The sequence below is a fragment of the Hippopotamus amphibius genome, chromosome 5 (assembly GCF_030028045.1).
Source record: "Hippopotamus amphibius kiboko isolate mHipAmp2 chromosome 5, mHipAmp2.hap2, whole genome shotgun sequence".
In the NCBI taxonomy this organism is placed as follows: domain Eukaryota; kingdom Metazoa; phylum Chordata; class Mammalia; order Artiodactyla; family Hippopotamidae; genus Hippopotamus; species Hippopotamus amphibius.
The window spans coordinates 111,979,192-112,003,600 of NC_080190.1; the positions used below are offsets into that span (position 1 = coordinate 111,979,192).

General features: G+C 39.8%; 1 protein-coding gene across 1 annotated transcript in view; it reads right to left on the minus strand.

Annotated features, from left to right (window-relative positions):
- LY96 (lymphocyte antigen 96) overlaps positions 1-24,409 on the minus strand; it is a 41,166-nt gene that overhangs the window by 10,357 nt on the left and 6,400 nt on the right. Inside the window, exons 2-5 of the mRNA XM_057737086.1 lie at positions 23,099-23,188; positions 17,775-17,903; positions 1,531-1,583; positions 794-898 (exon numbers count right to left, since the gene is read on the minus strand). Coding sequence (XP_057593069.1) covers positions 800-898; positions 1,531-1,583; positions 17,775-17,903; positions 23,099-23,188 — 371 coding nt within the window. The 3' untranslated portion in view covers positions 794-799. The remainder of the gene's footprint in view (positions 1-793; positions 899-1,530; positions 1,584-17,774; positions 17,904-23,098; positions 23,189-24,409) is intronic.

Genomic DNA, 24,409 nt, shown 5'->3' on the forward strand with positions numbered 1-24,409 from the left:
GGGAGGGTGGTGGGAAAGGGGGCGGAGAGGGAAAGGGTAGGCAGGGCCTGGCAGACCCTCCAAAAGATTCCAACTTTATCCCAAAAGGAATCAAAAGCCATAGGAAGGGCCTTGTTTGTTTTCATTTTGTTTTGTTCCATTTGCATTGTGGTGACATGACGGGACCTGTATTTTGAAAGTATTATTGAAACTGCCTTTGTGGAGGATAACTTACCTGAAGCACCTGACCAGGTGCAGGACAATCAGTCAGGAGGCAGCAGAGGAGTCCAAGGGAGCAATGCTGGCAACCTGCCCCAGAGAAGAGGCAGGAAATGGAGAGGAGTCGACCGACTGAAGAGACTGTATTACCTGTGTGCTATGGGCTGAACTGTGAACCCTCAAAATTCACATACTGAAGCCCTAACCCCCAGTACCTCTTAATGTGACTGGATTTGGAGACAGGGTCTTTAAACAACTAATTAAGGTAAAATGATGTCCCTTGGGTGGGCCCTAAACCAATATGACTGGTGTCCTTATAAGAAGAGGAGATTAGGACACACGCACAGAGGGAAGATAATGTGAAGACACGGAGAAGAGGCCATATACGAGCCACAGAGAGAGGCCTCAAAAGGAACCAAATCTGCTGACACTTTGATCTCAGATTTCTAGCCTCTGGAATTGTGAAAAATAAATTTGTTGTTTAGGCCACCCGGTCTGTGGTATTTGCTATGGCAGTGCTAGCAAACTAATACACTGTGCAAAAAAGGTTTTAAGTGAAGAATAAAACCTTCAAAAAATAAAAAGATATACTTGCTTTATTCTAATTGAAATCAGGGTAGTGTATGATGGTAAAGTTCAAGCAAAAGAGCCTTTCTTCAGTGTTTCCAGTGATGGCTTCTAGAATACAACTGTACCGGCCCTAAAATGAATAATAAGAAATACAAGAAATATAAAATGTTAGATGCTTCTATTTTGTAAGACTTTCATAAAAATTTTGTCTTGCTAGGAGAAAGCCATTTAAATTGAATTGGTTTTTACTTTCTTAGTTTTCTAGCCTAGCCTGTGAAATCTTCAAACATTAGATATAATTTGTAACAAAATAGGTAAAGAATATGCATTATTAATGTTTATTTTTAAATAGTTACCAAAAGTGAAACATGCAAAATTTCATTGCATTTCTAATGCAAATATCTAAGATCACATCATTATTATTCATGGAGGCAGTTACTGAGTTATACGCAATAGTCATAGTGCTTTCACCCAAAGATCATTCAACATATTAACAATGAGTGTTTGCATTACTTTTAGCAATATATGTTGGAAAGAAAAAATAAAATTTAAAAAGGGCTTTCTTTGGTGTAAGTTTTCTATTTTTCCATATTCTACAGAAAGAAGAAATAACAAAATATCCAAAACCAAAAAGTGAAAAAAAACCTTGAACATCTTAATCTTGAATCAATATTTTTAGAAGTTGTGAACTGCTTGTTTCAAATTCTTAACACATCTGTTACTGCAAAATGTTGAGGAAGTACAAAATGACTTGAACAATACCTTGGCAAATCGTATTCCCTTGAAGGAGAATGGTACTGTTGTATTCACAGTCTCTGCAACCAAAATACAAAATACAAAAAGTTATTGGACAAATTAGGTGATTTTGTTTGTCTGTTTGTTTATAGTACAGGGTGCACCTCTTACAATTTTACTACTGGCAGAAGCAATCGTAAGCAAAATTGTAGAGAAATAATGAATCTTATACCCTGACTACGATTCTCCTCTGCCACCCTGAGCCCCTCTCAGCATCAGCCTGTATCTCATCTCTTAGCAGATACAAACTTGTAAGGCCCACGGGTCTCAGCAATGAATGAATGATGAACAAGCTAGTGTTAATATGCTTCATCCCAAGTTATACATGTGCATGTTTATTGTTGCTGCCTCTTAGCAGGGAATGATTAAGAAAAATCTTCCTAAAGCTGGAGGAGAGATTTGGGAGGCAGCCAGGATACCAAAGCTCCTTCCAATCCCACCAGTGAGAAGCCTAGGTACGTAGTCACTGTTGAAATGCATAGTCGTGGGCCTGGCCCTGAGGAAGCTGTAGGACACAGAGTCAGAAATGCAGGAAAAACCACACTCCACTGACCCAGTCAGAAAAAACAAAAGAGTAAACTTACAGGGCAGGGATAGAAAGAGAAATGTTTTGAATCTCTAACAAAAGCAATAGTGACCAGAAATCTTTTTTAAAGTAATATAAATAGTCAAATGCAAATTATAATGATTATTGTTCTCTGAGTTGGCTAAAGACAATCCTTACCAGCAAATGAATAGATTATGTCTGCATCTATTCCTTCTTTTCTCACAAATAAGCATTTATTTATTTGCTTCTGGGAGTATTATTATTACGATTGCTAATACATCGAGATAATGGTTCTTGATGTTAGTAAAGTGATCATAAATTCATGATCTTATGAGCTTTCATTCAAGGATAATCCAATTCAAATTTAATACTTCAACAAATATTTATCGAAAGCCTACTCTGTACGAGGGACTGTGGAGACAAAGGTTAGTACAATACCATCCTTTCCCTCAAAGATTCTTGGGGACATAGACATGCAAAGAAACCATTCCAAATACGATGTGCAATGAAAAGGATAAAGGCAGGATAGCATTTTGTTAAGAGTGATGGTTTGGGCTTCCCAGGTGGCGCAGTGGTTAAGAATTCACCTGCCAATGCAGGGGACACGGGTTTAAGCCCTGGTCCAGGAAAATCCCACACACCACGGAGCAACTAAGCCTGTGTACCACAACTACTGAGCCTGTGCTCTAGAGCCCGCAAGCCATAACTATTGAGACCATGTGCCACAACTACTGAAGCCTGTGCGCCTAGAGCCCGTGCTCCACAACAAGAGAAGCCACCAAAACAAGAAGCCTGCACACCACAACGAAGAGTAGCCCCCACTCTCCACAACTAGAGAAAGCCTGCGCACAGCAAAGAAGACGCAACACAGCCTAAATAAATAAATAAATTTATTAAAAAAAAAAAAAAGAGTAATGGCTCTGGGGCCTGAACTTGAATTTGAACCCCAGCTCTTCCACTTACTCAGTGTGTGACCTTAACTACTCTGTGCCTCAGTGAAATGACAATGGATAATAACACCTACCTCGTAGGATTAGTATGAGGGTGTCAGCTGAAAAAAATGCACAAATTATAGTTGAGAATTATTCAGTGCACATACTGAGGACTTAAGCCCAGGAAACAGCCTTTCAGATAGCTCTGAGGGACTGCTCCAAAGAGGTAAGGGAGGAGCCAGGATATATAGGAGTTTTTGCAAAAAAAAAAACCCGAGGTAGTCAGAACATCAAAAGATCACTGTTAATTAAAGAGAAACCAGACATCTCAAGTTCATGAATTTAGCACTTTTCTATATATGGGAAGATGCAAGAGTCTGGGCTCACTGAATCATTCCTTTGATGTGCACCTTAACTATCTAGGGCCAGTATTCTGTTTTCTCCATCCTGAATCCCCTCACAGTCTACCGCGGCAGGGAAAGGGCAGTGGGGGTGGTGGACGGGGGTGGCTGCAGTGGCTGATGGCTTGATGGCCACAACAACATTCTTTTTTTACTGATATGGCAGGTGACATTCTATGTCCACCAGGGCTATATCAGTTAATACATGCTGAGTGCTCAGAACAATGCCTGGAACATAGCACTCATTAAATGTTATTAACATTCAAACGTTATTTATCATAATTAAATGTTACTCCTTTCTAGACCCCCCTCTCATGGCATCTTGTGAATAATAATTACAATGTTATTAATATTATCATTTGACATTAGTATTATTGTTATTGTGACAGTAGAACTGTCATAAAAGATGGGAAGGAAGGCAGGGGGTACATTCCAGGTGGCTGGAAAAAGAGGAGCAAGGGCAGGAAGGTGAAAATCAATATAGCTTACACACATGCCTGCAAGGAGCTCAGTGTTATTAGAGCAAAGAAGCAGCAGGAGTACTAAGAAGTAAATTCAAAGAAGTAAGCGTGGATGCACTCAAGTTCCACACTAAGAGAATGGAAGTGATAGGGAAACATCCAAGGATGTGAAATGGTCAGATTTTGTTTAGAGAGATGAGTCACATGACTGTACGGCAGCTGGATTTAAGGGGGGCACTGAAAGTCGGGGAGACCACTTAGAGCCCAGGAGGCAGTGATAGTGGTGAAGAGAAGGGGAGGTAAATGCTTCCCGTGACCTCCAGCTCAGGTCAGCTCTCCATCATGCTCTATCTCGTTACCCTGCTGCTTTCCTTGAGAGCACTTATCGTAAACTGAACTTTATTTCATTTTCATCTTTATCTTCTTTCATGATCTAGTTATCATCTTGCTTCCTCCAGTGGCTGACAAGCTCCATGAGGACAGGGGTTTTGCTTTGGGCACTTCTGAATTTCCAGCTCTTGGTACTAACTGGTCCCTGTATACTTGGCTCCAAGACCAGCTACATAATTTGCAAGGGTAAGCACAAAATGAAAATGGGGGGCCATTTATTCAGAAAGCAGGGGAAACATCCATTAAAGCTAATAAAATATAAAGCTTTTTCCTTTCTTCCATAGACTCTCTCTCTCTCTCTCGACTTGCCATGATTTTTTCAAATTTTTTTCTTTCAATTTTATTGAGATATAATTGACATACAGCACAGAAGTTTAAGGTGTACAGCATAACTTGACTTACATACACTGCAAAATGATTATCACAGTAATCCATCACCTCATAAAACCAGAAAGAAAGAAAGAAAGAGAGAGAGAGAGAGGGAGGGAGGGAGGGAGGGAGGGATATAGAAAGAAAGAAAAAAGTGGTTTTTTTCCTTGTGATAAGAGCTTCTAGGATCTACTCTCTTAGCAACTTACAAATATACCACACAGCAGTGCTAATTACAGTCACTGCCATATTTTTATTTGCTATTTAACATATTCAAAATAAAACAAAATTTTTAATTATTAGCAGAATTTTACCATTCCCCTTTATATTGTACCATGCCAATTGTAAACACAAATATCAGAGCATTTAACTCCGAGGCAGAATCACTGAAGTTTCACAATTTATATTTCGAGGCTCATCACCAGAAGGTTCCTAAAGCTGGTCAGAAGAAACTGACACAAGCCACATTCAGGAAGTTTGGAAGGAGGAGGAGAAGGCCCCCCGGGCATGGAAGAATCTGATGCAAAGGGAGACCTATGCAAAGCTTGGGCCTGAGAGCTGCCTGACGAGGGTCCCCGTCCCACATGCTGCCAAATGCCTCATATATCAGAGGGGGCGGGGAAGTCAAATCGGGCGTCTTTCTTTGCCACAGGCCTGCAGACCCACAAGTGACCCTCAAAGGTTTTACAACCTCCGTGCAATACCTCCACAAGCTACCTGCTGTGGGAAGAGGCCACCCGGCCCTCACCTAGTCACCCGCTAAACAGCACCATGGTGCTGCCAGCCCAGGTGGGACGGTCACTGTCAGACACCACCCCAGGCACTGCAGGACATCACGCCTGACCGTGACCCTCCCTGCTCCAGGCCTCCACCAGGGCAGAGGGCAGCAGGTGCCACTGGATGGGGTGAGAGGAGGCGGTGCCAGGCAGGGCCCAGGGTGCCGACAGGAGAGTGAGCAGCAGGAAGCCAAGAACCTGCCCCGGGGGAGGTGGGCCTGTGCCCCATTGTCCCATTACATTTAGTCTACAAAACACACACTCAGAGATAAAATGACTAAGAATCGCAAGATGGTGATCCCAGGATAGTAAACCCAAAATGTGAAACCCTTCTGAGTATGGGGCCCTGTTGTGAAGCAAACCCTGTCAACTTTGAAGAAGGGAGGCAAAGAGATGGATGAAACTTCAGTTTGAGGAAGAAATCAAGAGTAACTCCCAGATTTCTATTCTGGGAAACTGCCCAAATGTTTACCAGGCCAGGTGGGAAGGAGGAGCTCTAACCTCTTCTGTGGGGCAGCCCTCCTTTTCAACTGTTTTGGCTTTCTTGAAAATCTTATGTTTTGGTCATATCTCCCATTCCCTTCTTATGAGAAGTTAGCTTGAGGCTTCTTGAAGAAGCCAAGAGAGGAGAGAAAAAGATGGCGGCGAAGTAGAGGGACGTGGAATGCATCCCTCTCCACAGATGCATTGGGAATGCACCGAAGGACGCAATAATTCCCACAGAGAACCAGCTGAACACCAGCAGATGGCCTCGGACACCAGAAAGGACCGCAAGGAGCCCAACATGACCCGTAGGGAGGCATCTACGATGGCTCAAAGAGGGTGAAGCGGCGGAGCTGTGGCAGATGGGAGGGAGTGAGAAACATACGGAGGGTCCGCACCACAGCTCAGCCTTCCCAGACCCAGACGTTGATCCACAGCTGAACAGAGGGTCCAGGAGTGGGAGCGTGGGAACCGGAGAGCTGGTTCAGGCTGAGAAACATTGTTAGTAAGGTGAAGGACAGAGAGGACAGGAGGGAAGAGGTCCGTGGTGAGGAGTGCCTGCCCCTGAGAGCTGCCCGGCCATGATGGCGGCTGGAGGCTGCAGGCTCACGGGCGCGGGGGCGGGGGGGGGGGGGGGGGGAGGAGCCATGCACACAGCCTCTCTCTCTCTTTCGGTACCTCTGCAACAGGCAGTGGAGAGACACCCTGTGGGCCACTTAAGGCGCTCAGGGATAACAAGTACCCTCAGGCATTCGGGCAGGGCTAGATTAAAACCTCCTGGAACGCTGGCAGCCGGGAGGCTGCCGAGAAAAAAAAAAACCCGAGAGAGGCCCAAGTCTAAGACTTTCTGTTTACACCTGAGCCACTGGCATCCCTCTGCAACAGGCATCTCCAAGCCCGACTGAAACAACAGTGCGCCACTGCTCACTCACTCCCAGGGGAAGGAGCCACTATTGTACCCTCTCCCTCCCCACACATCGAGGCTTACAGACGAACAATAAAGGAAGCTCTGCTGGTCACAGAATAATGCAAAAAAACCCAAGGTGAGTAGAAGGACACTTACAGCTGAGACTCTAAGGAAACAGAAATATTAGTATCAATCCTATTGAACTGGTCCATTCTGGGATCAGTTCTGGATTTTTTTTTTCTCTCTCTTTTTTTTTTTCCTTTATTAATTACGATCTTAGTCCTAAGGGATCTACAAGTTTTATAACATAATTTTTTAATGATTTTTTTATTCTATTTTTATTTTTTTGCCTTTTTATATACTTCTATATCTAGCTAAGTTTTTGGTAGTAGGGACGATATATCTCTCATACTTTCCTTTCATCCCTATCTTTTATACATTTCTATTCCTTTCTTTTTATTTCCATATTTCCAATCACACTATGCTCTTCTATTCCCCTTTCTTCCATCCATTTTTAGTTTATTTTATCTTAACATACTTATAAGCAACACTATCGATCTGCTCAGACTCCTTGCTCTATTCTCCAGATGACGCACCGCCTTGGTATTTAATATTAGGTTTTTGTCTTTATCTTAGTTCTTAGTACAATTGTCTAATTTCATTCTGAGAATCTCCATTCTGTCTGGTGGTACTCTAGCTCTTTTCTATATTTGATCCTAACTTACAAAATCTCCCTGGATTAGTCTTTGTATGTGTAAGGTGTTATTTGTTTGTTTGTTTGCTTTTGCTTTTGTCTCTGATTTGTTCTGTTTCAGTTGTCAATTTCTGTTGGGCTTCTCTTTGAATATCTGATAGCACACTGGGGTTCTGTCAGGTCTTTCCAGAGCCTTATGTCCTAATGGATTCAGTAATTGTGTGTCTTATACATGTAGGTGTTTCCTAGACTTAGTATTTGTTTAATCCAATACTTGGACATTAGTCTGAGGCTTGGACAGTCTTCTATAAACACCTCTATCGCCAGGACAAGCAACCCCAAAAGTTTGGACAACCATGAGGAAACAAAGAAACATCATGCAGGCAAAGGAATAGGAAAAAAACCCACAAGACCAAATAAATGAGAAGGAAATAGGAAAAATGCCTGAAAAAGAATTCAGAGTAATGATAGTAAAAATGATACAAAATCTTGATAACAAAATAGAGAAAGTACAAGAAACAGTTCATAAGAACTCAGAAAAATAAATAGCAATGGATAACAAAATAACTGAAATTAAAAATACTCTAGATGCTATAACCAGCATGACTGAGGCAGAAGAACGAATAAGTGAGTTGGAAGATAGAATGGGGGAAATAACTGCCACAGAGCAAGAAAAAGAAAAAAGAATAAAAAGAATAGAAGACAGTCTCAGAGACCTCAGTGATAACATTAAGCGTACCAACATTTGAAGTATAGGCATCCCAGAAGAAGAAGAAAACAAGAAAGGGTCTGAGAAAATATTTGAAGAGGTTATAGTGGAAAACTTCCCCAACATGGGAAAGGAAATAATTAATCAAGTCCAAGAAGCACAGAGAGTCCCATACAGAATAAACCCAAGGAGAAATACACCAAGGCACATATTAATCAAACTAATGACAATTAAACACAAAGAAAAAATATTAAAAGCAGAAAGAGAAAAGCAACAAATAACATATAAGGGAAAACCCATAAGGATAACAGCTGACCTTTCTACAGAAACTCTGCAGGCCAGAAGGGAATGGCAGGAGATACTGAAAGTCCTGAAAGAGAGAAACCTACAGCCAAGAATACTCTACCCAGCAAGAATCTCATTCAGATTTGAGGGAGAAATCAAAAGCTTTCCAGACAAGCAAAAGTTAAGAGAATTCAGCACCACCAAACCAGCCTTACAACAAGTGCTAAAGGAACTTCTCTAAGTAGGACACACAAGAAAAGGAAAACACCTACAAATACAAACCCAAAACAATTAAGAAAATGGTAATTGGAACACACATGTCAATAATCACCTTAAATGTAAATGGATTAAATGCTCCAACCAAAAGACACAGACTGGCTGAATGGATACAAAAACAAGACCCTTCTATATGCTGCCTACAAGAAACCCACTTCACACCAAGGGATACATGTAGACTGAAAGTAAAGGGATGGAAAAAGATATTCCATGCAAATGGATGTCAAAAGAAAGCTGGAGTAGCAATACTCGTATCAGACAAATTAGACTTGAAAGTAAAGACTATTAAAAGAGACAAGGAAGGGCACTACATAATGATCAAGGGATCCATCCAAGAAGAACATATCACAATGGTAAATATCTATGCCCCCAATATAGGAGCACCTCAATACATAAGGCAAATGCTAATGGCTATAAAAGGGGACATCGACAGTAACACAATAATAGTGGGAGACTTGAACACCCCACTTACATCAATGGACAGATCATCCAAACAGAAAATAAAGACACACAAGCTTTAAATGACACATTAGACCATCTCGACTTAATCGATATTTATAGGACATTCCATCCAAAAGCTACAGAATACACCTTCTTCTCAAGTGCACACAGAACATTTCCCAGGATAGATCACATCTTGGGTCACAAATCAAACCTCAGCAAATTCAAGAAAACTGAAATCATATCAAGCATCTTCTCAGACCACAATGCCATGAGACTAGATATCAATTACAGGAAAAAAACTGCAAAAAATACAAACACATGGAGGCTAAACAATTCACTCTTAAACAACCAAGAAATCACTAAAGAAATAAAAGAGGAAATCAAAAAATATGTAGAAACAAACAACAATGAAAACACAACAACCCAAAACCTATGGGACGCAGCAAAAGCAGTTCTAAGAGGGAAGTTTATAGCAATACAGTCCTACCTTAAGAAACAAGAAAATTATCGAATAAACAACCTAACCTTACACCTAAAACAACTAGAGAAAGAAGAACAAATAAACCCCAAAGTGAGCAGAAGGAAAGAAATCATAAAGATCAGAGCAGAAATAAATGAAAAAGAAAGGAAGGAAGCAATAGCAAAAATTAATAAAACTAAAAGCTGGTTCTTTGAGAAGATTAACAAAATTGATAAACCATTAGCCAGACTCATCAAGAAAAAAAGGGAGAAGATGCAAATCAACAGAATTAGAAATGAAAAAGGAGAAGTCACAACGGACACCTCAGAAATACAAAAGATCATGAGAGACTACTACAAGCAACTCTATGCCAATAAATTGGATAACCTGGAAGAAATAGATACATTCTTAGAAAAATACAATCTTCCAAGACTGAACCACGAAGAAATAGAAACTATGAACAGACCAGTCACAAGTACGGAAATTGAGGCAGTGATTAAAAATCTCCCAACACACAAAAGCCCAGGACCAGATGGATTCACAGGCAAATTCTATCAAACATTTAGAGAAGAGTTAACACCTATCCTTCTCAAACTCTTCCAAAACATTGCAGAAGGAGGAACACTCCCAAACTCATCCTACAAGGCCACCATCACCCTGATACCAAAACCAGGCAAAGATGTCACAACAAAAGAACATTACAGACCAATATCCCTGATGAATATAGATGCAAAAATCCTCAACAAAATACTAGCTAACAGACTCCAACAGCACATTAAAAAAATCATACACCATGATCAAGTGGGGTTTATCCCTGGGATGCAAGGATTCTTCAATATACGCAAATCAATCAACATGATACATCATATCAACAAATTGAAGGATAAAAACCATATGATAATCTCAATAGATGCAGAAAAAGCTTTTGACAAAGTTCAACATCCATTTATGATAAAAGCTCTCCAGAAAATAGGCATAGAAGGAAATTACCTCAATATAATAAAAGCCATATATGAGAAACCAAAAGCCAACATCATTCTAAATGGGGAAAAACTGAAAGAATTCCCTCTAAGAACAGGAACAAGACAAGGGTGTCCACTCTCACCATTATTATTCAACATAGTTTTGGAAGTTTTAGCCATAGCAATCAGAGAAGAAAAAGAAATAAAAGGAATCCAAATTGGAAAAGAAGAAGTAAAATTGTCACTCTTTGCAGATGACATGATACTATATATAGAAAACTCTAAAGACTACCAGAAAACTCCTAGCACTAATTGATGAGTTTAGTAAAGTAGCAGGATACAAAATTAATGCACAGAAATCTCTTGCATTCCTATACACTAACAACGGAAGAGCAGAAAGAGAAATTAAGGAAACTCTCCCATTCACCATTGCAACCAAAAGAATCAAATACCTAGGAATAAACCTGCCTAAGGAGGCAAAAGATCTGTATGCAGAAAACTTTAAGACATTGCTGAATGAAATCAAAGACGACATAAACAGATGGAGGGACATACCATGTTCCTGGATTGGAAGAATCAACATCGTGAAAATGACTGTACTACCCAAAGCAATTTACAGATTCAATGCAATCCCGATCAAATTACCAATGGCATTTTTCACAGAACTAGAGCAAGAAATCTTACGATTTGCATGGAAATGCAAAAGACCCCGAATAGCCAAAGCAATCTTGAGAAGGAAAAATGGAGTTGGTGGAATCAGGCTTCCTGACTTCAAACTCTACTACAAGGCCATAGTGATCAAGACAGTATGGTACTGGCACAAAAATAGAAAGGAAGATCAATGGAATAGAATAGAGAACTCAGAAGTAAGCCCAAACACATATGGGCACCTTATCTTTGACAAAGGAGGCGCGAATATACAATGGAAAAAAGACAGCCTCTTCAATAAGTGGTGCTGGGAAAATTGGACAGCAACATGTCAAAGAATGAAATTAGAACACTTCCTAACACCATACACAAAAATAAACTCCAAAGGGATTAAAGACCTACATGTAAGGCCAGACACTATAAAACTCCTAGAGGAAAACATAGGCAGAACACTCTAGGACATCCATCAAAGCAAGATCCTTTTTGACCCACCTCCTAGAATAATGGAAATAAAATCAAGAATAAACAAATGGGACCTCGTGAAACTTAAAAGCTTTTGCACAGCGAAAGAAACCATAAACAAGACTAGAAGGCAACCCTCAGAATGGGAAAAAATAGTTGCCTATGAAACAACGGACAAAGGATTAACCTCCAAAATATACAAGCAGCTTATGCAGCTTAATACCAAAAAAGCAAATAACCCAATCCACAAATGGGCGGAAGACCTAAACAGACATTTCTCCAAAGAAGACATACAGATGGCCAACAAACACATGAAAAGATGCTCAACATCACTAATCATCAGAGAAATGCAAGTCAAAGCCACAATGAGGTATCACCTCACACCGATCAGAATGGCCATCATCACAAAATCTGGGAACAACAAATGTTGGAGAGGGTGTGGAGAAAAGGGAACTCTCCTGCACTGTTGGTGGGAATGTAAGTTGGTACAGCCACTATGGAAAACAATTTGGAGGTTCCTTAAAAAACTACAAATAGAACTACCATATGATCCAGTAATCCCACTACTGGGCATATACCCAAAGAAAACCATAATCCCAAAAGAAACATGTACCATAATGTTTATTGCAGCACTATTTACAATATCCAGGACATGGAAGCAACCTAAATGCCCATCAACAAATGAATGGATAAAGAAGATGTGGCATATATATACAATGGAATATTACTCAGCTATGAAAAGGGATGAGATGGAGCTATATGTAATGAGGTGGATAGACCTAGAGTCTGTCATACAGAGTGAAGTAAGTCAGAAAGAGAAAGACAAATATTGTATGCTAACTCACATATACGGAATCTAAAAATGGTACTGATGAACTCAGTGACAAGAACAAGGATGCAGATGCAGAGAATGGACTGGAGAACTCGAGGTTTGGGTGGGGCGGGGGGTGAAGGGGAAGCTGAGACTAAGCGAGAGAGTAGCACAGACATATGTATACTACCAACTGTAAAACAGATAGCCAGTGGGAAGTTGTTGTATAATAAAGGGAATCCAACTCGAGGATGGAAGATGCCTTAGAGGACTGGGATGGGGAGGGTGGGGGGGACTAGAGGGAGGGTGGGGGGGGAGTTGAGGGAGGGAGGGAATATGGGGATATGTGTATAAAAACAGATGATTGAACTTGGTGTACCCCACAAAAAAATAATTTAAAAGAAAATGAATGATATAAATGAACTGAAAAAAAGAAAAAAAAAAGAGGCCAAGAGAGAACCAAGGCAGAGTCAGAGTAAAGGAAGACAGAACCTCAGCTTAGGCCCTTCTCTGCTCTTCCCCAAAGGTATCCACGCAGCTCACTGGTGGTCCAGTGCAAGTCTCCTGGCAACCATGCAGGCTGCAGGATCCAAGCCTTGGATGGTGTTATGGGTTGCATAGTGTCCCCCCAAAAAAGATATTCAAGTCCTAACCCCCCAGTACCTGTGAACATGGCCTTATTTGGAAATAGGACCTTTGCAGATGGTCAAATTAAAATGAGGTAATTAAGGTGGGCCCTAATTGAATATGACTTATTCCTTACAAAAAAAGGAAATTTGGACATGCAGACTGACATGCATAGAGGGAAGACCACGTGAGGGGACACAGGAAGAAGATGGCCATCTACAAGGTGAGTCTCCTGGGCCCACCAGAGGCTAGGACAGAGGTCTGGAGCAAATTCTTCCCGAGAGCCTTCACTGGGAGCCCAACACCTTGATCTCAGACTTGTAGCTTCCAGAACTGTTAGACAATAAATTTCTGTTGTTCTAAGCCACCCAGTTTCTGGTACTTTGTTACAGCAACCCTAGCAAAATCTCAAAAACAGGGCTAACAGAATAGGTTTAAAATATCTTTGAAATGTCCATTTATTTATTCAGAAATGTGTTTTTGAAAGAAATGAAGATATAAATGTGTGTGTATACGTGTAATTTTTATTTTAGTTTTACTTGCCCATATTTTCTAAATATCATATCCTAAAAATGTATGACCTTTGTAAGAACAACAAAAAGGAAAATTATTGTAAAAGTCGGCACATATGTTCCTTACTCATGTGATTCCCAAATTTTCAAGGGACGGTTGATAGCATCGATGCTTCCTAAATCAGAATGTCCTGAGCTCTAGGCCCATATACTCAGCTGCCAGACAGACATGTTTATTTGAATGTTCCCAAATTACCTTGAGCCCAACATGCCAAACCAGAACTCATTATCCTTCTCTTTAAAAATCTGCCCCTTCCTTTTGCACACATCATTTCCGATAATGGCACTTACATCCATCCAGTCAATGGCCCTGGAGCAGTTCTTGATTTATCTAATGTTTGCCTGACACATCAAATCAGTCAGCACATCCTGACAGTCTTGTCTCCCAACACGCTCTCTTTTGTCTCCTCCTCTTTACTCCCAGGGCTGCCCTCATGGTCCCTCACACAGCCTCCCAGCTGCATTTCCTTTGACTCAAGTTGCTTGCCTCAGCCAACTCCCACCTCCTTCTGAGACAGGCTGGGACCCAGGACCCTTTGCTGCATTCCTTGCACCTGGATAAACATCTCCTCCAGCACCAAAGCACAAAGAAACTATAAAGGACTAAAAATAACTGCGTGCATGCACAGTTGGGGCAAAATATGGACAAGATACAAAAGGCCAAAAGACCCCAAACTGCCACTTCTGAAGAGCTGGGAGCAAAAGCAAGGTGTTGGGAGCAAAAAGAGGGAATTGTGCATGCCCCCTGCACTCAACACCACCAAAGGGAAACCACCTAAGCCACCCTTCTGGCAGACCCCCTGGACCTGCCCCTACCCTCACCCCATACAAGGAACCAGGTTATCCCTCCCGGGGAGGGGGTGAGCAAGAGAATGTGTTACTTGTTTTGGCTCCCTCCAGCTATAGCAGGGGCCCCAATAAAGCCTTGCCTGAATTTCCTGTCTGGCCTCTTATCAATTTCTATTGATTGGGGAAAGCCAAGAACTCTGGTCGGTAACACTTCCATAGGGACACTAGTTATCTGCAAAACTGGAAATCTCGGTGGGTCATCCCTACCCACTAACAACAAGATGCGGGCCAATATTTTATGCATGACTTACATGTTGGCTCCTGCCCCCTTTTCTAGGCTCATCTCCAGCAATTCCTCACAAACACATTCTGCTCCAGCTGCAAAAAAGCTACTCTCCAAATCAACCATATTCTTTCATGGCTGGTTATGTTTGCATATGCTGTTTCCTCTCAGGGAATGTCCTTTTTCCTCACTCTCTGCTGTTATCAGATTCAAGACTCTAATAAAATACTCTCTGAAGCCTTATCTGAGTCCTCCTGTCACAGTAAATTGGTAACTATGTGTTTAAAACTAAGCATATAATCTATTAGTGTTTATGACATCTCGTTGTAACATTTGTTCCCATGACTATTTTTCCCAGAACAGAGTGACCTTCTGAAGAGGGAGAACCTATTATTCAGCTTTGAATCACCACAACCTAAATCAGGACTTGCTCAGATTAGGTTCAACAGATGTTTGTGGAAGGAAGGGAGGGGAGGTGGAAAGAAGCAGGCAGGCTGGATTGAGTCTGATACCTCTTAGATCTCAAGAAAGTGAAACCTTGAAAATTCACATAAATGTCAACATAATCCCACAGAGATTAAGTGAAATAATTGTAAAACTGTTATAGGAGAGAAATGGACACTTTTTAAACAAAACTAGTCTGCCAAGAGGATTTCTTTCACTTTTTTGTTGTTGTTTTTGTTTTGTTTTGTTTTGTTTTCAATTTGATCGCACTATGTGGCTTGTGGGATATTAGTTCCCAGACCAGGGATTGAACCTGTGCCCCTTGCAGTGGAAGAATGGAGCCCTAACCACTGGATGCCACGGAAGTCCCAAGGATTTCTTTCAAAGAGAAAGAAAGTATGGTCCAGTGGAAGAGTAGTTCTTAAGAGTCAGGAGACTACTCTGTTACCAGATCTCCAAATGACCAAGGGCGCATTACTGAACCACTACAGACATCGATTTCCTCATTTGTAAAAATGACAGGACTATAAAGTCAGGAACAAAAGAAGGATCCTATTATGCATACGAATATTTAATATTTAACCACCATAATTCTTGAATTTTCACGCTGAGCACTGTACTAAGCTTTCTAACACACATACTCTAATTTAATCCTTAAAACCATGTAAAATAGGTTTCACTGTCCCCATTTCCCAGATGAAGAAAACGAGGTTGATAGAGGTTAAATAACACCCAAGGTAATATTGCTGGTAGGTGAAAAAGCTGGGACACAGACTCAGGTCTTTATGACTCTAAGCCCAGACTCATAAGCAATGCCAGCTCCACAATGTGTATGTGGCTTGCAGGTGGCAGACAAGTTAGAGAGGAGGAGAGATGGTTGGCTGGGAGACACATTCTGAAGCTTCATTCGCGTAGCAAGCAGACTGACTAACTTAGAAACTTTTTTTTTTTGGCCACACTGCACAGCTTGTGGGATCTTAGGATCCCAATCAGGGATCACACCTGGGCCCTCAGCAGTGAAAGCTCAGAGTCCTAACTACCAGATTGCCAGGGAATTCCCAGGAACTTTTTTTTTTTAAATGACTGCTAGAAAATGTATAATCAAATTGATGTCCCTGTCAAAGCAAGTATAAGTCTTTCTGTTAAGAATTTTTATATTACTCTCATTCCACTGATTCCCTAACCCTATTTTCCATTTTTGTCCCACCTATATCTAATTTATGTTATGTTGCTCAAATTAATGTATGCATGTAAATGACCTGAATCTTTTTTTAAACAAGAAAGGGCACTGGTTAATGGTAAATAATTATAGGGGAAAGCATTCAACTGCAATAGTAATTTTTAAAATGTTAATAAAAAACAACTAGACCTAAGTTTTTACCTAATAAAGTTTTTTTTAAACTTTTTTTTTAAATGATAATGCCCAATGTTAACAAGACAGAGATTAAAACTACCACACATACACATTGCTGGTGATACAATGTATAAATTGATACCATCCTTCAGAAAAGCAATTTGGCCTTATGTAAACAAAACCACAAATATATTCAAACCATTTAAGCTCAGAAATCTCCCTGGGAGTTAACGTGTAACTTCTTCTTCCAAACATGGGAATATTCAAATCTAAAATATGAGAATATTTATATATGCATTACAATATTATTTATAATAGTAAAATATCAGAAGGAACTTAAATGTCCAACAGGAAAATGGTTAAGTAAACCAGGGCATACCCACTAAGGGAGATGTTTCACTGTGTAACATTTATACTCTGATTTTTAAATCACATGGAATATCTGCTCAAATAATTAAGTACATTAATTTTTAAAAAGAAAATAATTATAGTAAAATATACTTACTACTGCATAACAATATGCAAGAATTTAAAAATGAGAACAAAATACCCCAAAATGTTCCTAGAAATATGACTCTGTGACTTTTTAATTGTTTACATTTTCCAATTTTTGGTAATGTGATAATATGATATATAGAATTTTTTAAACTATTTAAAATACTAGTTTAAAAATTATTAAGGAAGAATTTACAGGTTTGCAATAAGTGACCTTTAATTCCTGAACTTTGAAATTTTATGATTCTGTGAATAATTCCAGGGTGAAAAAAAGGGGAGAAAAGACATCGAAGGAACCAGCGTAACTGCATAGAAAATCTGCTGTGTTTTTATGAAAAATAATAAATGCAATGTTTAGAAAAAGAGAACCAGAATGAAGGGTAAATGTACAATATTAATCTGAACAAGGTAAAAATTTTAATATCCCTTCAAAGACACCCAAATAAGTGTCATCTTAATAATAATCCAGTAACATACTGGATGGTTTAAGCTGCTGAAAGAAAAACTTTGGATGGAAATAAAGAATTATTATCAGAAAATGAACCTCACATTTTTCATGTATTTAATTTTCATAGCATTCTTATATGGTATTATATTCTATTCTGAGGGTAATATGAATTGAATGCTTACCTCCCTTCAGAGCTCTGCAAAAAGAATAATCATCATCAGATCCTCGGCAAACAACTTCTTTGCGAGCTGGGAAATTCACGGACTTAAAAGATACATAGATATTGAAAGATAAGCTTTTTATATCTCTTCCTTAAAAAGAAAAAAATTTCGTTAGAGCCTCGAATAAGGTACTTTTTAATAAATATTTAATAACTAAAATTTACTGTATACTTAAAATATGCCGTGTGCTTTTCCTTCATTATTTCATTTAATCATCACAACTATCTATAGTATGGATATTATTATCTTGTTTTGTAGATGAGAAAACTGAAGTTCTGAGAGGGCCACTAGGCGATTATAAACAAATAGAATGTTCCACAGTCAGAATTATGTATGCTATGCCTAAAAACAAAAGAACTTATATTTTTGAGGAAAGTATCTAACGAAAATATAAAATTGTCAGCTGTAGTCACAGTTCCACTAGGAAATTCAAAAAAAAAAGGGAGGGGAAAGGAAGTAACAATAATCAACTCATGCCCATTTTTTAGTAGTTTTGATGAAAGATTTCTTGGAGAACAAAATTTAACCTCTTGATTAAAAATTAAACAGATGAACTATTTATTATTTCCTCATGATCTCCTTACTACCAATGAACATGGAAAATTCCAGGAAGAGATGCATGTTGCTCAACTCTCCTAAGTTATTCAGTTGCCCCAACTGGACAAGACGCACAATCTTTTTATAATGAAAACAATTATTGTAACCACTACCTCATGGAAAATATTTTCCTAATAAGGTCACCATGACTCCCTGTAGCTACAATGAAAATTTAAAAAATTTTTTTTCCACCTTTACCTTGAACTTGGCTATGCAGAACAGAACTGCCAGCTCCTTCCTCAAAACCCTGTTCTTCCTTTGGTGTTGGTGCTACCACTCTCTTCTTGTCCTCCAACCGTTCTGATTCCTCTCCCCAGTCCAGCTCATTGACTCATCTTTCTTATGATTCAAGCCTCAGTTCTTCTCAGTTTTCACACTGCACACTCTCCCCAGCTTTAAATACCACGTAGGGTAATAACTCCCAAATCATCATCTTTGGTCTCAACTTTTCTTTTGAGCATCTGTCCCCTGTGCACATTCAATATCTCTACTCAAATGTCACATATTAAACCAAACAGATCCAAAGTTGATTTCCTCATCACCAAATCAGCATTAGAATTCCTAATCCTGGTCAATCCTACTAGCCTCCCTTTCATCCCCATTACCACTATCTCAATGCAGGCCCTTGTTACTCTGAGCCTAAAGTACCACCAAACTTCCTTATTTGTCTCCACCTCTCTACTTTCAGGGTAAAGTGTAGAGCAGAACATCATACTGTTTGTTTCAAACAGTGGCCCCATGGCCCACGCCATGGACTTGGACCTGAACCTCTCACAAACCAGGAATGTGTATAGAAGTTGAAGAGCTGTTTTCACAAGGGATTGCCTTGCAATACAGGCACATGGTAGCGTGGCATCCAATGATAATGCAGAACAAAGAACCTTCTTCCATTTCTGTGTGGAACACACTATGATTCCAGGCTTCAATGATTCCAAGAAAGGAAGTGCTGCTTTGACATTTCAACACTTTACATCCTGAGAAGCTTCTTGCCCTTAGATATCACTGTGGTTGTGTTAGGCACGTGAACAACGGTCGAAGTGAGGTACCACTTTGCGAGGTTCAGCAAGCCAGAAATATCAATGTGAGTGCTGGCGTGAGACACAAGAAACATGGTGGCTCTTGGAGGTTTAGCGAAGAAGACTGCTTTTGAGCTCACCTAATATTACAGGGAAGAGCTAAATTGGACTCCATGTTAGATCTGTTTTACATTAACCTTTGTATTCTATTGCTTTGGCTACAAGTTTAGAATGTTTCTTTACAGCCTTAAATATACAGGATAGCCCATTCTCGAACCTCTGACCTTTAAAGGAATAACACTTTTCCATTCATTAAAGTTGCAGAACAAAGAATAACATTTGCCTTGTTGGAGGTTTACAGGAACATCAGGACCTGACCTACATGGACAGCTGCAAGAACAAAGGATTCTGGCACCAGGAAGCCTGCAATAACCAACAACACCCCCTTCCCTTTTCAGTATAAAAGAAGCCTGAATTCTAACTCAGGCAAGATGGTTTTCTGACAGACACGAATCTGCCATCTTCTTGGTCTGCCGGCTTTCCAAATAAAGTCGTATTCCTTACCTCAACACCTCGTCTCCGATTCATTGACCTATCGTGCAGCAAGCAGAGCGAGCTTGGACTCCATAACACTAAGACAACTTTGGGAACTTCCGGAAATAACTTTGAGGAAGGCTTATGATCCAGCTGTATTTGTCAATTAGTTAATAGTGACATAATTTTTTAGCAAGGCTATGAAGTCTCAAATCATTTCCATCCCCAGCCTATTTTTGGTTCAAGATTGCGCTTATAGCTCTTACTGAATTTAAGCAGAGATAGGGCTACAAAATTAAGGTTGATTTCTATGAATGTGGCCTACATTTTATACAGATGTTCTAGTATATTCTAGGGAAACTTAGCTCATAACAGCAAACCATTATAAAAAACATGCCCAAATTATTCTTTCATTACTGAATTAATATAATGTTATATAAATGTCATATTTAGTAAATGATTAAGGTATTTGTGGTGGCCATGGAGGTATGCTGCTCAAAACTCCCTTCCAAAGAATCTGCAGGGAGGAGAGCAGTGGGCACACAGCCTCCAGCTACTGCACTTTCAGATACATCTCAGCACTCATCCAGAGGCCAGACTCTTACAGTCTGCTCCTGTAATGACGGCACACCACAAGGACACCAGAGCCAGCCTAATCCTGCCTGTCATGGGACACATGTGACAGGCAAACTTTGCTCTAAGGCTCCTGATTGACTGGGCTGAGGGTGTCATTTTGCTCAGGGATGCATTTTGGTCTGACGACCATCCTACCAAATTCTCCTTCCTTCTCTCTCATTTCTCTTTTTTTTTTTAATTTTTATTTATTTTTGGCTGCGTTGAGTCTTCGTTGCTGTGCACAGGCTTTCTCTAGTTGCAGCAAGCGGGGGCTACTCTTTGTTGTGATGCATGGGCTTCTCATTGTGGTGGCTTCTCTTGCTGTGGAGCATAGACTCTAGGAGCGTGGGCTTCAGTAGTTTTGGCTCAAGTGCTCAGTAGTTGTGGCTCATGGGCTCTAGAGCTCAGGCTCAGTAGTTGTGGGATACGGGCTTAGTTGCTCTGCAGCATGTAGGATCTTCCTGCACCAGGAGTCGAACCCATGTCCCCTGCATTGGCAGGCAGATTCTTAACCACTGAGCCACCAGGGAAGTCCTCTCTCTCTCTCATTTCAAAGGTATCAGACCAACACCTCAGTCTGCGTCCTCTCCCTGCCTGCTCTGGCTTCCTCTTTCCTTTATTGTTCACAAGCATTTCCCCCCAAAAAATCCCTTGTATGTCTAATTCCTTCTTGGTATATGCTTTTCAGAGAACCCTAAGTGAAACTGTGTTGTGTTATCATTACTTGGGTCTGGAAGGCCTGCTTCCTGTGTGTAAGGACAAGGGGCTCACTTGAAAATGAGGTCATTCGTTATGTAAATAATCACTTTTGCAAACACCTGGAGGTAAAGCACACCACATAGACCAGAAAACAAAACCTGAGAAAAGAGGAAGAAACTGTACAGCCTTTGCTGAGCAAAAATTTAGATTATTTTAGAGGATTAAGAGCTACAAACTACTATGTATAAAATAAGCAACAAGGATATACCATACAAGCACAGGGAAATATAGCCCTTTTTTTGTAACAACTTTAAATGGAGTATAAAATACTGAAACACTATGTCATATACCTGAAATTAATATAATATTGTAAATCAACTATCCTTCAGTTTAAAAAATAAGTTTAGATTATTTCTTTCACCTTTGGCCAAGAAAGTGGAGCAAATAGTTCATTATTCTTTCCCCTGTGCTACCACTAAGCCTTACTGCTATCATTTCACTTATCATACTATATTATCTACACACCTGTCTCTCCTATTGCACTGAGAGATTCTTGAAGGTCAAGAGAATGTCTTATTTATCAATGAATTCATAGTACCTAGCATAATACTTGAAATAAACTATATATTTACTAAGTATTTTTTAATGAATAAATGAATGCAGAAACAAAGTGTCAAGATACAGCGTGAACAATCAGATTCAGGAAAATTAAAACACAAGTTTATTGTCTATCATTTCTGGATTCTCAACTACCATTTTTCCTGTAAGCTGGAGAGCTAAAATCAGGGGGAAATATTTCTTCAGCTTATTTATGTAAAAGCACATTTTAAAGTATAAGCTCCAAAGATAAGCTAGGATGTAAATGATAGTGGTGGCGATTATTACAACTGCAGTTTCCTGGGGTCCTTGCAGGCAACAGCTGCCTGGCAGGAGAGAATGAAAGTTTTGTGTGTTTTCACAGACACGCAGATCCAGCCCCGTGCTATCACCAGCACTCAATTAACTTTTACTAAGATGATGGCAAGTAAAATCATAGCGAGGAAAAAGAGGAAATAACACAAAATGAAACAGAAATCATTGCCTTTTTTCACATCATCATCATTATCATCATATTTTTTTTTCTAGAAAGGTCACCTTTAGGAAAAAAAAAAAGTCCTGGCTTGCTCAGACACAAATCTTTGACTCGTGGAAACCCAATTTTACTTATCAGCTAAATAGCTAATGATTGACAAAAGATATACCTAGTAGATGGTTAGAAATTTCAAATTATTTCCATTTTCACCATACCATTATGTAATCCCTCCTCACAAGTATGAGCTAGCCTAGTGAATTGCTTCTAACAAAGAGAATGCAGCTAAGGTGATAGGGTGGCACTTTCATCATTAGGTGACATAAGACTGTGACTTCTACCTTGTTAGCTAACTGTCCCTTGCTAACTTTGATGAAACAAGAAGCCATGTTGAAAAGGCCCAGAGGGCAAAGAACTGAGGGCTGGCCAACAGCCAGACAGAAACTGAACACTGTCAACAACCGCATGAGCTTAGAAGTGGGTCCTTCCCTAGCTGGGCCTTCAGAGGAAACCAACACCTTGATTGCAGCCTTGTGAGAGACCTCCTGAAGCTGACACAGCTAAGCCATGCCCAGACTACTGGCACACAAAGACTCTGAAATAAAGAATATGTACTGTTTTAAGCCACTGAGATTGTGATAATTTGTTACACAGCAACAGAAAATGAATACACGTACATTTAGAACACCATCAATTATCACTGATATTTCTGGAACCCTTTTAATTGATCTACAAAAACAAAACTTTGGACTTACTTGGAATGTAGTAAATATACAGATTTCCACGGCTTCCCTTCAATGTTATACAGGGCTCAGCACTTACTGAAATAGGGAATTTCAAGTTATCTAAATGGAATAAAGAAAATGTCAATAAATTATTATACATTGTTTCCAATAAGCAGAGTATTCTGAATATCAGTCCCCCAAAACTACCATTAGCATCAAGTTTTTATAATGAGAAAAATTGAGAGTAGTTAAAAATATCTCCCTCCCCAGAGGAGTGAAGTCAGGCAGATAATAGAGTAAAAAGTCCTCCTTCCCCTGACAAACACACCAATTCAGCAACAATTTACAGACAAATTCTCTTTGTGAGAAATCAGAAACCAACGGAAAGTTTCTTGCATCCAGGAGAATGTAAATCCAGACTCACCAAGTCAGTAGTGAGGCTGGGGACACCTCTCACAAGAGACACTGCTCCTGGCATAGCATAATTAGGAAGAGACACTCTACCCCTCAACTTCACTCAGAAGGGAAGAGGTTGGTTCATGCATTCAGAGCCCCAAATTTTCCAAGGAAATCCCCAGAGGACTAAAGAAAGAAACTCTGAACAGTCTTATAACTAGTAAGGAGATTGAATCAGTAATCAAAAATTTCCCAAAGAAAAGTCCGGGGCCAGATGGCTGCACAGAATTCCACCAAATATTTAAGTCAGAATTAACGTCAATCCTTCTCACACTCTTCCCAAAAAATGAAGAGGAGGGCACACTTCCAAACTCTTTTTATGAGGCTAGCATTACCCTAATAGTAAAGCCAAACAAAGACTCCACAGGAAAAGAAAACTATAAGCCAATATCCCTGATGAATTTAGATGCAAAAATCCTCATAAAATATTAACAAACTGAATTCAACAGCACATTAAGAGGATGATACACCATGACTAAGAGGCATTTACCCCTGGGGTACAATACAAAAATCAATCAATGTGATATGCCACATTAATAGAATGAAGAATAAAAATCACATGACCGGATTTCCCTGGTAGTCCAGTGGTTAAGACTCCACCCTTCAAATGCAGTTTCGATCCCTAGTCAGGAAACTAAGATGCCACATGCCACATGGTGCAGCCAAAAAAAATTTAAAAATCACATGAGCATCTCAATAGATGACAAAATTCAACACCCTTTCATGATAGAAACTCTTAAACTAGAATTAGAGGAAATGGCCTTAGCATAATGAAGGCCATATATGAAAAGTCCATAGTTAACATCATGCCCAACGGTGAAAAACTGAAAGTTTTTCCCCTAAGATCAGAAGCAAGGAAAGGATACCCACTCTCAACACAGTACT